This window comes from Corythoichthys intestinalis, chromosome 11, assembly GCF_030265065.1.
Source record: "Corythoichthys intestinalis isolate RoL2023-P3 chromosome 11, ASM3026506v1, whole genome shotgun sequence".
Lineage (NCBI taxonomy): Eukaryota > Metazoa > Chordata > Actinopteri > Syngnathiformes > Syngnathidae > Corythoichthys > Corythoichthys intestinalis.
The window spans coordinates 7,625,429-7,641,949 of record NC_080405.1 but is presented as its reverse complement, the minus strand read 5'-3'; the positions used below and the strand labels follow the sequence as shown (position 1 = coordinate 7,641,949).

The 16,521-nt window shown below is 38.3% G+C and overlaps 1 protein-coding gene across 3 annotated transcripts in view; it reads left to right on the top strand.

Annotated features, from left to right (window-relative positions):
- Positions 1–10,608, top strand: part of slc7a11 (solute carrier family 7 member 11) — a 79,903-nt gene extending 69,295 nt beyond the window's left edge. For 2 of the 3 annotated variants that reach the window (XM_057850944.1, XM_057850943.1), the window contains 2 exons: positions 494–671; positions 10,241–10,608. In XM_057850944.1, coding sequence (XP_057706927.1) covers positions 494–671; positions 10,241–10,296 — 234 coding nt within the window. In that variant the 3' untranslated portion in view covers positions 10,297–10,608. The remainder of the gene's footprint in view (positions 1–493; positions 672–10,240) is intronic. The other variant, XR_009064867.1, reaches the window with a different exon arrangement.
- The last annotated feature ends 5,913 nt before the right edge of the window (positions 10,609–16,521 follow it).

Genomic DNA, 16,521 nt, shown 5'->3' with positions numbered 1-16,521 from the left:
TAGCAACCATTCAAGAAAATAAAATGTACAGTATTGCGCTGACACCAGGAAGAGGGCTGAGCCTTTATAACAAGCAGAAACCTCATTAGAACTGTCTGTGCTGGATCTGTTGGAACAAAGACCAGAACCCACTGCGGTCCTTTGTGAAATCTGTTTGACACCCCCGGCGCAGATGATTTTGTGTCAGGGTCCACTCTGAACTGGTCGCCAGCCTAATGCAGGGAACATGTAGGCCATCAACTAATCACATTCACACAATTTCTGGGTTTGCATAACACAAATGTAAAGAAAGAGCTGCCTGAAATAAACTGGCGCACACAGAGTACATGAACGAAGCCCTCCAAAAACAAAAAAACAGTTAAAATTCTTGAAGAGGCAATTTACAAGAAAGACAGGAAAAATAATGAAAAAAACAAACCAGTTAATGATGTAACATTTACCACTTGACTATTATTATTGTTTATAGACATGTTCTTTGTCACTTTCTGTCCAGGTACCGATTATCATCCCCATGGTGTTTAGCCTTACTTGTTTCTTCATGGTCTTCCTCTCGCTATACTCTGACCCAGTCAACACAGGCATTGGATTTGCCATTTCCCTGACAGGGATCCCAGCTTACTACATCTTTGTACACTTCAACTGGAGGCCTAAATGGTTGCAAAATGGTTTAGGTAAGTCACTAAACACAACACTTGTAACTTGGGGCTCTACGCTGACTCTAAGGCTAGATTTACACAGCAGACTTAAAGGTGCGATACAATGTGAGAACAAGTGACTTTAAAATGATAGATTCGCATCCAAAATGTGCTCTGTTATCTCAAAAAGTGACGGAAAAGGCTTAATAATGAAATTAAATCCTACCGTAATTTTCGGATTATAAGGCACACCTGACTATAAGCCGCCACCCATCACATTTGACACAAAAACCGCATTTGCTCCTAGATAAGCCGCAATGGACTTTAAGTCACAGCTGTCCTCACTGTATTATGGGATATTTACTCTAAAAGATATTAACTGGTAACAATTTATTTGACATCGACATCATAAGACTGTCATAAGACCAAATGAACCACTATGAAGCTTTGAACCAATTGGCTGCAAAGTTTCATTGCTTCAAGAAGCTTCATTTTGCCATCAATGCTTCCTTGAGAGGGACAGTCAACCTTTGCTGTCCACACTGTTGTCATCTAACATGCCTCCAAGCATGCATTGCAGCGTGACAGATGTAAAATATAATCAAAATTAATGTTGTGCGCAAGTTATTTCTTCAGTTACTGTTCCAGTTGTTTCATTAATTGCTAGTTCTGGTATTCTGGAAACACATTTGACAGTGGTGCCATAAGAGTGTCATTAGACTATTATAATGAAGACATGACACTGCCATGAGCATTAAGTGACCCAATTCCTATATTTTTGCCTTTATCCAACTCGAGTGAGGCTCTGTCTTGATGGTCTGGACATGTCGCATGGAAGTGGACAATTTCCCATCCGATCCAGGCCACTTTCGTATGTGGTTTTACATGCAACCTGAGCCACAATTTTCAGAATGTTGCTGCGTTCTGAACATTTCAAGTGTCCCAAATCGACATGCAAGTGACCGCTGAGTGTTAATTTGTATTGTGTTTAATATATATGCTTTGTTTGATTTAGAAAAACACTGTGTGAAAGGCATTTTAAAGTTTTATTGTAGAAAATTGCTTTTCATTACACAACAAACCATTTTTAGAGTGTGAAACCAATGATGAAAATGTCAATTTCTTGCTGCAACTCCCTGACATGAAGGTCGCCAAAGAGCCAGATTTTTTTGTGTTGCAAACCTCTTAAAACCACAGAAATGCAAAGAAACTGGCTTTTGGCAGTTATATCTATAAAACACAACAGGTTTTACACATTCATTAGGCTACTGCATTACACTTACTGTAACAAGACATACATGAGAAATAGATTTTCATTCAAAATTGTATTTTTTTTTCAATGATGTGCAAAATAACAGTTAACAAAAACACCATACAGTAACCCAACCTCCATCTCCTAATTTTTATTTTCCCTCCCTCATCTTCTCAGTTTTATCTACTCAATAACTTAGGCGTAGGTTTGGTCTCAACATTGCTTGGGACGATATAACTGCATAATCTACATGAACACTTATTACTAGGGATGGGACATCAATAAGATCAAACAGATTATTGAATAGAGGTCAGAGATACATTCCTCACGAATATGAACCTAATTAAATGATCAATACAAAATAAATCTGTATTGACTTATACTAACATTCATATGTATTGGTTAATGTGATACACCGTTCAATTGTTTTCAAAAATTACTAAAACATTTTGAAGTGCACGCCTCTTTATTAAAAAATGGGGCGCTATCTAAGAATGGGGGACACTGGAGCACCCCAAGACTCACACTAAAGTATTGTAATATAAAAGTGATTTTGGAAAAGAAAATAATGAGAAAAATCCAAGATATCCAAGGACCGATCGACATCTGAGGCATACCAGACTCGAACAAAAGTACTCTCATGAAATTCTGATGTATGATTTCATTTCAGTTCTGTTTTTTTTTTTTTTTTTTCCATATCAGTTCATGTTCATGTCAGTGTCCCACTTGAAGTGGACCCATTCTTGGAAAGCTCCCTATTTTTGTGTGTGTGTGTTTTTTTTTTTTTTTTTAATTTATAAAGGGACCCTCTGAAGACACTGCGTTGCATTACTGTAATGCACATAATGCAAACAATGATCCAAATGAGGGACGGCTATCTTGACTTTGTTGTTCCTTGCGAAGGCTGGCCTGACAGCAGTAGTTTTGCAAGTTAGCATAATATTAAACTGTGTGAAATTGCTAACTCTGATGCAGGTCAGACTTTAAGGAGCAAAATTAGCGTTCAACTATCTAAACTATCTTACTCCACATGTTTCCACATTGATGTCTTTTACATTACTTAAAGTGGTTGCTGCTGGTGGAAAAAAACTTCTAATATCCCTCCTCTTCGAAAGGAGCAGAGGAGGCGGCATGTTGTTGACATGAATCTGTCGGGGCTGTGTGTGTGTGTGTGTGTGTGTGTGTGTGTGTGTGTGTGTGTGTGTCTGTGGTTGTCAAGTCATCAGCTAATTAAACGTGCGTTTGTGAGGGGGTGAAAATGGACCGGCATATTCAGCATGTGAATAGGGATTAATGTAAATCTGAATATAATGAAAATAATTCACTTAATAATGGTAGGGTTTATTCTGTTCTTACAACATATGGGAAGACGACTTAAATTACCTATATAACTGAAGTCATTATACTGTATAATGCAATAACGTTGCTTAAAAGTTGGTGAAGACAGTTTGAGCCTCCTGAAAAGTTGGTAGTGTTATGTCCCTACCGTCCCGATGCAAAGCTACGCCCTTGCAGTAGATTAAAATTGAATATGTCAGTTTGCATTATTGATAAAACAATAAAAAAAGAGTAACAAAATAAGTACAAATGATTCATTTTTAAAAATGAGGAAATAAATAAGTAGCCTAACATAGTTTTTTTTTTTTTTTTTTTTTTTAAAACCTGTCCTGTTCAGCTGTTTGACAAGGAGAATGGAAGTTTAAGTGCCCGGATAGTCCAAACAGTTTTAATGTTTCACATTGAGAGTCTGACATACTTCCATTGTGATCATTCAACATACCTCATTTATTAAGACAAAGCAGCGAACAGGATGGGGTTATGGGGGAACAGACGAAAAGAAACCCAAGAGAAAAAAGAAAGAAACACAAACAACAAGAAATACATTGAACGCCTAACTACACTAACTACTAATATGTTGGTGCTATCGTCACCTAAATGTATTTCCGGTTGACACCATGTGGGGGGCCTGTTGACCAGGGAAAGAGGGAGAATGAGGTGGGGGAGTCTATAAACTAAGTGACAGAAAGGGGTAGAGTGTACACAAATCATCTCTGTGATCTAGAACCCAGTAATCGTGTGAATCCCTTGGGAGTGTAAGCCCGTTGGCGACCGACTCTACGCCACCCCATCTCCAATTCCAGCACCGGGACCCCCTGCCCGAGTGCGCCCAATCACATCCGGTCGCACGCGAGCCCCATCGGGCACGCAACAGCCCCGCAGACGAGCGGAGACGCCACGCAGGCGCCGACACAGGGCCGCGGCACCCACCCAGCCAGCCCGGGGAAGGAGGACGGTGCTGGGGGGGGGGCAGAGCAGCCCATCCCTCCTCCCGCTGCCCAGCAAAGGAGCCCTCGTCTATCCAGGGTGCTCCCCTGGGCCACCCGAGCCCCCATCTACCGGCCTTCAGGGATGGCAAGAGGGGATGCACCACCAACCCCACGCCTGTCCTCAACCCCGTCCGCCCACCCGGGCCACGAGCCGCCGCCGCAGCCCCCCAGCCGGCATGGCACGCCTAACATAGTTAAATGAAAAAAAACAAAAAGTTCAAAGTGCACATTAACTATATTGCCAAATGTATCACATTGGAGACAAGCATCTCTGGACCTCATTGCAGTACAAAAAATTGTTTAAAACCTTTTTGTGTTCAATCTCACTTCAGTTATATTTGTGTTACAATGAGAACTGCATGTATTGCTGAATTAAAATATATTATGTATTGCAATTATAAAAATTACAGAACATATACGAATTAATTTTTTTCAAAAAATATATTTTTTGTACTATATTTTGTGTAAGTTCCACATAAAGCTTTCAAAAAAAAAAAAAAAAAAAAAAAGTCAGAATTTTCTTTTCATTATATCTGGGGTCAGGTATTATAACATGGAAGATGTTCTCAACCGCCCCATCAGAGCAAATAAAATTAGCCTGTTCATCTCTTCCTTTCTCTTAAAAATCTGATCAATTTTCCATTGCATGTGCCTTTTTTAATCGTATTAACCAGCTTGCTCTTTTTTTTTCTGGGAAACTTGCATTTGAACCAATCAGAGCTAACTATCCATGCTGATCACATGTCAGTATGTCAGCCAATTGAACAACTGGACTCCAGGCAGGGTTGTCCCAGCCCGCATATGCTAGATAGTTTGTTTTCTTCTTGGAGGTGCGTGGGTGGCAGTCTGGCCGTTTTCTTTTGTGTTTTTTTTTTTTTAATTTTTTTTTTTAACATTGAGGTTTGACAGTTGCCGTCATATTTTTCGGGTCAAAGCACCATTCTGCAACGTTCCGGCCGACTTTCACCCTTGGTTGCACCTCTGAAATACTAAGTCTTTATTGTCCCAATATGATTAGTTACCAGTTATTTTAGAAGTCTCATTTTGTATTTCAAAGCTAGCCTGAAAAAAATTCTTAAAATGCCTCCCCCATCATACAATTATCTTGTGTCCATGCTACTATTGTTCTGTCATTGTTTTGCATGGTACCCTGAGAGGGCCTCATAAGTCTTGTCCTGTTTCTCGCGGATATAGTGCAGATGCCAAAGCATCTTTAGCCGTCCAAAAGCGCATTCAACTGATAATCTTGCGCTGCTGCGCCTGTTGAAGTTTTTTGCTCAGCTGTCAGGTTTCCCAAGTCACTGTGCCCTTTCAGCAGCAAGTTTTGCAAGGAGTCTGCAGAGTCTCCAAGCAGCATGATTGGGACCTGGAACACATTGTGCTCCTCCATGTCCTTTCATGATAGAAATTTAAGAATAGAGATCTAAATTAAATCATTTTGTGCGAGTAAAGCATTTTATAGACTCACCAGTGGAAAAAGATCACCTTGTTCTGCAAGTACAAAGATGTCGGAAATTTTTAGCACCGTGGTGTCTGGGATCCTCCCTGGCCATCCAGCATAAATGATGGTGAAGAGACATGTCATGTCACTCTGAATTCTTCAGAAGTTAGTGCAAGTAACGAAATGATGCTTTAAAAAAAACACTTTTCTTCATTTTGACATTTTCTTTAGCTACATCAGCGACTTTAACAGTCATATTAACCCTCTGTAGGGTACGTGATTAATTTTTTTTGTAATTTCCGTACCCTCTTAAAATGAGATTTTGACTGTCAAAATTACTAAATTGAAAATATGTCAACGATCAATACATATTGATAGTTGAGGAATAGAGAAAGGGGGGTTTGTTTTAATAAGCAAATGCTTCATCTTACTCCTTTTCGGGCATATTGAGTAAATTCTGTTATTAGTAGTATTTTTGTTTTGGCTATTGTTGTTGTTATCTTGCATGTGTCTCATTCGTTTTGCGTGATTTTTTAAAATTGCTTTTTGTTCGTTTGTTTTATTTGTCTTATTTCTTTTTACTGGTATAAATCCAACGCAATATAATGTGACGGTACTATGGAATTTTGATGAACAGCTTTGTTAAATGCAAGGTCATAGGTTTGCATAGGAACAGTAGGGACATAACACTAGCAACTTTTCAGGATGCTCAAATTGTCCCCACCAAATTTTAAGCAACCTTATTTGCATTATATAATGAATTCAGTTATATGGGTCATTTAGATTGTCTTCCCATATGTTGTAAGGATAGAATTGACCCTACCATCATTAAGTAAATTACTTTCATTATGTTCACTTACATTGACCCCTTTTCTCTTGCTGAATGTGGCAAACCATTTTTTTACCCCTCAAATGGGGATGGCGTGGCTCAGTGGTAGAGTAGTCGTCCCCCAACCCAGATGTTGTGGGTTCAATTCTCTGCCCTGATGAACTTGCCTAAGTATCCTTGAGCAAGATACTGAACCCCACATTGCTCCTGGTGCCGCGTCACCAGTAGGTAGATGGAGAGATAGTGTAAAGCGCCTTGAAAGGTGGAAAAGTGCTATATAAGTATAACACCATTTTATTGTTAAAAAAAATTTTAGGAAGTCATCACAGCCAAGGGTGGTTGGGATATAAGGTTCTATTGAGCTGTGACTATTTGTCAGCCTCGCTACAGTGCTGAACAGAAACCTAGGATTATTTTTGTTTTCATCTATTAAGGATGAGTAATATCTGGTTTTAGTGTGTAAAGCGCCTTAAAAGTTGGAAAAGCGCTATATAAGTATCACACAATTTACCGAACACACATTTGATTGGCTGATGACTTGACCCCCCCCAAACACTGCTGAGGCACATGCAGCCTCCTCCGCCCCCTTAGAAGACGAGGAATATTAGAAGTTTTGTTTCCACCTGCAGCAGCCACTGTAAGTAATGTAAAAAGTTGTGGAGGAGGGGAACACACCACTAACTTTGCTACTGAAAGTCTGACCTGCATCAGAGTTAGCATGACATTAATCTGTGTGAATTTCCCAAACTCGAGTAGGAAGCTGCTTTGATAGAAATATTCTCCTGTCTGTTTTATCTACTGTTAACGTTAATTAATCTGTGAGAAATGTAGTGAACTGAGGTTTACCCCATTCTCCCCAATTTTCATTATTATTTAATTTATATATGTGGTCTTAAAGCAGCCCAAAGAAGCTTTTCTTGTTGAGTTTGGCTGTGCTTGTAGACAAGAGCAGTAGTGTTTTACCTGAAGCAAGACTCCATTTTTATGTATTTTTGTTATACCCTCACTAAAAAGCTTTTTCAATTATATTAAATTTCTTTATTTCTGACTGACAATGTTGAGTGGTCTTGAGACAAATGTTTTTTTTTTTTGTGTTTTTTTGTTTTGCATTTCTGTATAGTTAAGAGATGATTACCAAGTTTGTATTTCTTGTGTATGTTAATATAATTTGTGTTCAAATATTCTATTTAAATTTGCTAATAAATCCAGACATATATTCTGGAAGTTTTCAAAATGTTTCTTTAGTAGTTTTTGAAAACAAAGCTTTGAATCGAACAGTGTATCCCCTGAACCAATACATATGCACTGCAAAAACACCTACTAAAAACTAGTTAAATTCCCTTGTTTTCAGTGTACACTGCTGGCCAAAAGTATTGGCACCCCTGCAATTCTCTCAGATAATGCTCAGTTTCCCCCAGAAAATGACTGCAATTACAAATGCTTTGGTAGTAATATCTGCAATGAAAAAATACAAAACAAACAAAAAAATATATACAGTATATCATCATTTTACACAAAACTCCAAAAATAGGCCGGACAAAAGTATTGGCACCCTCAGCCCAATACTTGGTAGCACAACCTTTAGACAAAATAACTGCGAACAACTGCTTCTGGTATCCATCAATGAGTTTGTTACAATGGTCTAAAATTCCAGCATTTGAAGGGTGCCTTCTCCAAACTGCCATTTTCAGATCTCTCCATGGGTGTTCTATGGGATTCAAGTCTCATTGCTTCTCCCTTCAGGCAGGAGATTCAGAGTCCCTTGTTTTAAGTCCAACAGGACAAAGAACTCCTTTTTACCAAGTGCGATTAGGCTGCTAAGTTTGCACAATTCTTGCACTGAGATGCGAAGCATTTTTTAATTTGTATGTGTTATCTGTTTGTGTTATCTGTGTGCTCACCTGCTGTAAGATTCCTGAATTTCCCCTCCTTAGGGGACAATAAACTTGAACTGAACTGATTGCTGGCCGCTTAAAAGTCTCCAGTGCTTTCTCTCAAACCATTTTCTAGGGCTTTTTGAAGTGTGTTTTGGGTCATTGTCCTGCTGGAAGACCCATGACCTCTGAGGGAGACCCAGCTCTCACACTGGGCCCTACATTATCTGCAAAATTTGTTGGTAGTCTTCAGACTTCATAATTCCATGAACACGGTCAAGCAGTCCAGTACCATAGGCAGCAAAGCAACTCCAAAACATCAGGGAACCTCCGCTGTGTTTGACTGTGGAGACAGTGTTCTTTTCTTTGAAGGCCTCGTTTTTTTTCCTGGGTCAGAAGTGGAGTTTTCCTGGGTATCCTACAATTGAGTGCCTTTTCATTCAGATACTGACAGATAGTACGGGTTGACACTGTTGTACCCTCACAGCTTGAACTTGTTTGAATGTTAGTCGAGGTTCTTTATCCACCATCCGCACAATCTTTCGTTGAAATCTCTCGTAAATTTTTCCTCTACGTCCACATCTAGGGAGGTTAGCCACATGCCATGGGCTTTACACTTATGGATGACACTGGGCACGGTAGACACAGGAACATTCAGGGCTTTGGAGTTGGACTTGTAGCCTTGAGATTGACAATGCTTCCTCACAATTTCGTTTCTCAAGTCCTCAGACAGTTCTTTGGTCTTCTTTCTTTTCTCCATGCTGAATGTGGTTCACATATGGACACAAGATAGAGGTTGAGTCGACTTTAATCCATTTTAACTGGCTTGAAGTTTGATTTAGTTATTGCAACAACCTGTTATGTGCCACAGGTAAGTAACAGGTGCTCTTAATTCACAAATTAGAGAAGCATTACATGATTTTTCAAAGAGTGCCAATATTTTGTCCGGCTCATTTTTGGAGTTATGTGCAAAATGATAATGATTTAATTTGTGTTTCCATTCTCTTTTGTGTTTTTTACTACCAAAGCATTTGTAATTGCAATCATTTTCTGGGAGAAATTGAGCCTTATCTGACAGAATTGCAGGGGTGCCAATACTTTTGGCCAGCAGTGTAAATCTACTAGAAATAAGTGAAATGATCTGCCAGTGGTTCAAGTAAATTTTACTCACTTTGAGTCCTTAAAATAAGAAGAATAGCTAGTTGAAAATAAGTAACAGATGCAAAAAGTTCGTATATTTAATCTTGAAAAAACCTTGTTTGTCAGAGGTGTTTTTAATTCAAGAACAAATATTGTTCAAAACATTATTTGAAATAATTTTTTTTCTGGATTTAGGTGAAAAATAGATGTATGGGCTTAATAAGAACAAACAGTAGCAGTAATAGTTTACTTAATTTAAGTGGAATAAACTGACATATTAATATGTTATCTAGTCTTTAACACTCAATACAAGACAGAAAATTATTCGACTAGATTTAAGAAAATTTTCAGATTAAGACGTTTTAATTTTGCAGTGTGAAAGTTAGTATAAATCAATACAGATTTATTTTTCATTGATCATTTAGCCTATCAATTAATTAGGTTGATATTTGTGAGAAATGTAGCGCTGGCCCCCGTTCACCCATCTGTTTAGTCTTATAAATGTCCCGTCCCCAGCAAAAAGTGTTCATGCAGGTTATGCTGTTATATCGTCCCGAGCAATATTGACACCACACCTACGCCCTTGGTTAAATGTATATACGCAGACAGTGAGGCTACAACAGTTTGTATGATAGTCCCTTCAGAGCAGAACATGTACAGTATATGCTTGAAAATTGTGTGGTTTATGAATAGAAATTGACAATATGTTGCTCATGTACACATTTTTTCCGTCTCTTTGTAGATTCTATCAACAGAAGCTTGCAGATTCTCCTAGAAGTGGTTCCCGTTGAGCAATAATTTCAACTACATCCCGAAATCTTTGGTCTGACCACATATTGCAGCTAGTCTGCTGTCAAAAATTGAGTTCAACCAAGTGTATTGTACAACCAAGATTCAAACATAACATTTTTCTTTGCTGCGAATGAGCTTTTGTGTGTATTACATAAGCACCAGTCTTTGAATACCTTTAGTAAACAACATAGTTGTTTTTTAAAACCACAAATCTAGAATACTAACAATAGTGAGATGGAAAAAATCTTTTTCTTGTATTACTAATTGTTTTGTGGTTGTTTGTTTTTCAAATCAACATTTTTATTTTTTACATTGTTTTTCCTGCCAAATTGAATAATTAAAAGAAAAATATCCTCTATTTCTGTGTCCTGAGTTTAAATACACTAAGCACACAATAGGCGAACAATTATTGACTTTAAATTAATTTGCTAAACTGTAGGGGTGTAACGGTACACAAAAATCTCGGTTCGGTATGTACCTCGGTTTTGAGGTCACGGTTCGGTTCATTTTCGGTACAGTAAGAAAACAAAATGCAAAATATAAATGTGCTAGTTGTTTATTCCACACTTTTGTACTTTCAACAGTAGGAACATTAGCCTATACAAAGCTAGAATTCTGCTCAAAAAGTAGCGGGTATTTAAAGATAATCCAACAACAATTTGCCTTTCAGACCCCCTGTATTGGTCAGCTTTCTTTCTGAAAGAAAGAAGAAAAAAGAAGTCCTGTGCTCAAGAGAAAAGCAATCCCAATGACAAAGATTTTAACATGTATTTTACAAATAAAATGCCTCAATGAAACATTTTTTTTTCTTATGAACGGTTTTCAAAAGCTTTATTGGTGGATTTTCTCAAGTTAAAGCACCACACAGAAATTAATAAATTGTGTAAGCAGGATGTGTGTATTATTTAATTACAGGTGTTTTAGCTCATTTCAATTTATTTTATTTAAATTTATTTTATTATGTGTTTATATTTTACAAATGTGATGTAGTATTCATTTATATTGTATATTTTATGTTGTATAACTTTAGTTCCTATGTGAATATTAGTTCCTACTTGTTTTGTTGTGGTAGGAGGGTTTTGTATTGAACACGGGGCCGTGTTGGTTATTATTATAGCAGAGAAGACAGCAGTAAATCAACAAAGACCAGTCAACTGTGCCCCGATCTACCACTCAAGAGATCTGATGGACTCGAAAAGTAGGTTACGATTGCACATTAGTTTGAAAATCGACTGGATCCACCGTATTTTTACACGAGTGACTTGCGGTCTGCCCGATTCTAGCTACCGGTAGTAGTATTGACGCAGGAGGGTTGTGTCTCGTGTCATATAATAAACTCTGCCGTTCTTTTTGCGTGCGTCGTGTTGAGCCGCTTCTGGGACGCGTCTAATGCGCAGCCGCACTGCGACTGGTGTGCATTGGCTGATTGACTTTAAAGCCCGCGTTTCACTGCGTTCTCGCGCCGTTGACGTTTCTAGGTTATAGTGTCCTACCGTGTTGGTCCTCATTATAGTAGAGAAGACGGAGTGAATATAATCTACACAAAGAAAATGTCACCCGATTGACTCACAGCCTCGAAAAGTAAGGGTTATATTACGTCAGGAACTCGTTCGGTACATGTCCGTTCCGAACCGAGCACCAAGTACCGAAACGGTTCAATACTATTACATTTACCGTTACACCCTTACTAAACAGATGAAAAATCCTCGCTTTTTACAAATTGTCTCAATTGTGTGGCAACAGCCTTGTGTAATGATGGTAAAAATGTCTAGGCAAGCAGGTTTTAATGTCATGGCCCCACAGACGACATCAGTCTATGAGCAGCCTGCTTTCTGCCAAAGTTTACTATCCTCCACAGAGATCTGTACAGCAGTGAGGGAGGGACACTGTGTAAATTATACACAACCAGCTTAAGTTTGCACGCTTTGGTGAGAGCAATCAATTCAGCAGCTTGTGCAGAGTAACGGAAGGACAGCAAATTGACAGAAAACAACAATCATGGCTGGAATTAGAACAAGTATTTGATACACTGCCAATGGGTTTTCCCATTGTGAGTGTATCAAATACTTGTTCTCCCCACTGTAGATTGTAATCCGGTAAAACGGTCAACCCTCCCATTTATTAGTTCCAATGTCAAGTGACACAGCTGCTTCAAGAACCCAATGATAGTCTCACTTCGAAAGCTTGAGTAAAAGGAATCGAAAGCACACAATCATAACGCCTTGTAAAATTTTCTTCAATCTGGCACAATCCAGATTTTGAGGTGAACCAAATTCTTATTTATCACATGGGTAGAAAGAGGAATAAATTAAAGATAATATATTTATTTTCTATGAACAAATACAAGATTTCCAAATTACAGCCGTCAATTTCCTTCAATACAATAAAATCAGGGCAGCCATCAAAAGCAAATTCCCAACACTGGCGTGTACCTTAGATCCACCAACTTTTGTTAAAAAAAAGTAAATATCCTCCCTCAAAACAACAAAAAATACTTTCAAAAGTTTATAAATATTCCTCATGTAAGAACTCTAATTATTTACCAATCTAAAAATGTATAAACAACCTTTTCGATACCACTCATATTACAGCTCAAATTCACTCATAGTCCCATTCAAACTAAATTGTCAAATTAGAGTCTGCTTTGAAATTGGACTTGGATTGTATTTATGAACAATTGTTCATTACAGTCTGGTTCCTCCTTATTTGATTTTGTTTAAAGAAAATAAGTGAGTCATTGACATAATTTATGTCAGTACTTCGCCCACAAGAAAAAATATTCAATCAAGTGCACTTATTTTTTTGTTTTAATTTGAATGAACAGGACTTTTGTCTGATTATTATAATGACAAATTCTTTATATGTTATATTCTTAGAACCTTTATTAAAAACTTTAACAAGTTGTATGTCCTTAAAACAGATAATTTGAAATGTGTAATAATTGTTAAGGTAATTGAAAAAAGTGACATTTATCTGATTAATCAATTAGTCGTCCAATGAATCGATTATAAATATAATCGCTAGTTGTAGCCGTATCACTAACATACTCAAAAAGCAGCAAGGATGCCACAAAATATAAAAGTGTGTGTGTGTCTGCTGGGTAGGGCCGGTTGGATGTGGGCGCGCCATTTTTCATTTTGCATAACCTAACAAGAATGGGTTGTTGCGCCCTTACACGCGTTAAAGACAGTTTGTTCTGAAATTCTGGAATAATTTTTTTTTTTTTTTAGCACAAATCAGGTTATAAATCGACATAAACCACCCCTGTTGTCAGGAATTTAACCTGGATCAAAATGGGTTGGCTCGAGGTTGAATATTGCGAATGGGGTGTGTACATGTAGCATTTTTACTTCGATCAGGCTTTTAATCCGAAGAAAAGTGTCCATGTAAACGTCACCATTGACACATTGCTTAGATGAGCTTTATATACTGTTTTAGTTAATTTGAATGCGTATTATCAATCTCATTATTTCCAAAACAACCTAGATGTGTTTTTTTTACTTTACTAATCATAATACTGCTCTCCTTTTTCTCACATTTCTCATACACTGTGTTATTTCCAAATTTTCTCTGAACGTTGTCTACTGTATGTCAACCATGTTATTGGATTACTATACTCTACTTGCTCCTGGCAGCCTCTTGAAGCTTGTTTCCCATCCCCAACCTGTTTCATGTTTTTTTCCCTGTACCCTTGGGCATGTGAATTCGGTGTTGAATATTTATTCCTACAGAATTAGCATCACAAACACTTCCCTCAAGTTTTTGTTACGCTTCGGGGGAAAGGCGAATGAGGGGAAATTAGATTACACTGTGCTTTTCTCTAAGGCACACTCAAAACAGGCTTTCTAGAGGTCCCCATGCTTTTGAAGACTGCCAAAGGCTAATCGAGTCACTTTCCAAGTAAAGACGACTTCAAATATTTTATTGGACAGAATTTCTTATAGTAGTTTGTATTTTTTGATGGTAAATTTTGTAACTTAAAGACAGATCTGAATAAAATTAATCAGTATTTATCTATTCATTAAAGAATAAAGTGTTAGACCAACACAGGCTCATTTTAAATTCTAATTTTATTCTTATTTATCCGTGTGACAGTAAACTCATCTTTTAACCTGGCACGCAAGATTGATTGTCCATATATCTGCCACGAATGTATTCCACATACATATAAATCTGGGAAAAGATCCAATAGAGACCTGTTTCCTGGGAAGAACTTTAAAAAAAAAAAAAAAAAAAACGGCTGCTGAATGCACAATGGCGAAAACCTAGTTTACCATTAAAAAAAAGCTTTTAGTGATGTTCTACACTATTCTTTTAATGAGGAAATTAGGTGTATTTCAGACAAAACTTGGCTCCAGATCAACATTTTTTACTAGGAGCACAGTGGCCTGTGACTTAAAATTTAAGGGGCGCACAATGTAAACGAAATGCAAAGTTTTCCTCTAATTTTCACTGTTTAACCGATAAACACTTTAATAATAAATGCATAACACTACAAACTTATGTATCTACAGTATATTTTCTTTCTATCAGTTTTGACATCAACCAGTATAGTGCATACATACATGGGAATATTTTTTTGGGGAGCCCTAGCTGTAACAAGGATGCGGAGTTTGAAAAATCCGTCCTTAAATCATCTCCCGCCTAAGCCTGAGTATGCTCCCGCATTGCAGTGACGGTGCAGCGACTATTGCCACGTTTACATGGAGCCAAATATTCCAATTACAATCGGAATTTTTGTTCAAACCGAATAAATGTGTTCCATATAAACACCTAATTCGGAATGAACAGGCCCAAACCGAATGGAATTTCATTTCGATTCACAGGGGTGGAATATTCCTTTTCCCAAACCGATTAGAAGTAAAATTATATCATGTAAACAGGGAAGCGGAATGGTGTCTGGTTGCGTTCTTTCTGCGCATGCTCCGTACTGACGTGGTGACGTCACTTGGTGACGTAAGTAACGTCACTTGCAACATGGCTTCCAAGCACACGCACAGCGCACCCACACAACTTTTTAAATGAACGGTGTATCATTCTGAAGTTTTGTTTCCACTCGAAAAGTTAAAACAGCAGCTGATCTGACGATCGATCTCCATGTTTTGCAACGTGACACTTTGTTTTGATTAATCTGCGCATGTCAGACGGCAGTTGTCAAACGTCCTTTCGGAATAAAGGCAGTCACATGTAAATGCTGGATTGGAATAGATGAAGTGACATGTAAACGGCTGATGTGAAATTTCCATTCGGAATGATTTGAATCGGTATGAATAAAAGTCAGCATGTAAACGTGGCTAATGGCGTCATTCGACATTTAATGGTTCTCCGGCCAGGTGACGCGTTGCTCTGTAATTCACCGCCAAGCCTCTAGAGGGGTGTTGCGTTATGTTTGTACGGTTTTGGGACATGCATGTTGACTGCCTTTTGTTTAGTTTAACGGTGAAAAAATAAACAATGCAAGATGGAACGCTTGAATGTCGATCTTCAGCTCATCAACATTGAATAAATGTTGATCATACAAATGTTGAGGCGCAGGCGACGCAGAAGACGGTTTGTCCAACTTTTGATGTCGCATAGAGAGTTCTCGCCTCGGGTGAAAACCAGCTAGCTGTGGCGGCTAGCTTCAAACTGGTGTTGAGCACTGCTTCCAGTGTTATGTCCGAGGTCTGCAAAGCACTCCAACCCGATTTGTGTACCGTGTCCTACAACCAGCCAGTGGCAAGCCATTTCTGGCATCAATAGAACTTCCCAAACTGCGTTGGAAGCCTTGATGTTAACGTTGTCATAAAAGCACCGAGGCACTCTCAATCACTGATTATGTATCGTGTGTGAACTGTCAGTTGTTGAAAATTAAACATGAAAACTAAAGATACACGATCATATCGCTCACCGATAATTATCGGCCGATAATGGCAATTATGACGTCACACAGATAATCCAGATAATAAAAAAATTCAACCGATAATGCAATCCGATAATTATATACTTGATTTAGCCTCCAAATGTGCGCAACCGATGAATTCAGCACGCCGCCTCCTCAACTCCTCCCCTCTCTGAAGCCCCTGAGGGAGGAGGGGTTGAGGAGGCGGAGTTACACGACAAGAAGTAGTTGAATATTATGGCGGCTGTTACTAAAAAAACGACGCTCTCGCCATCTGCGAAACATGTACCGTAGAAGTTCCACGAGGCAGAAAGAAAGCGTCCTCATTCAAAACCACTAACCCAGCAGCC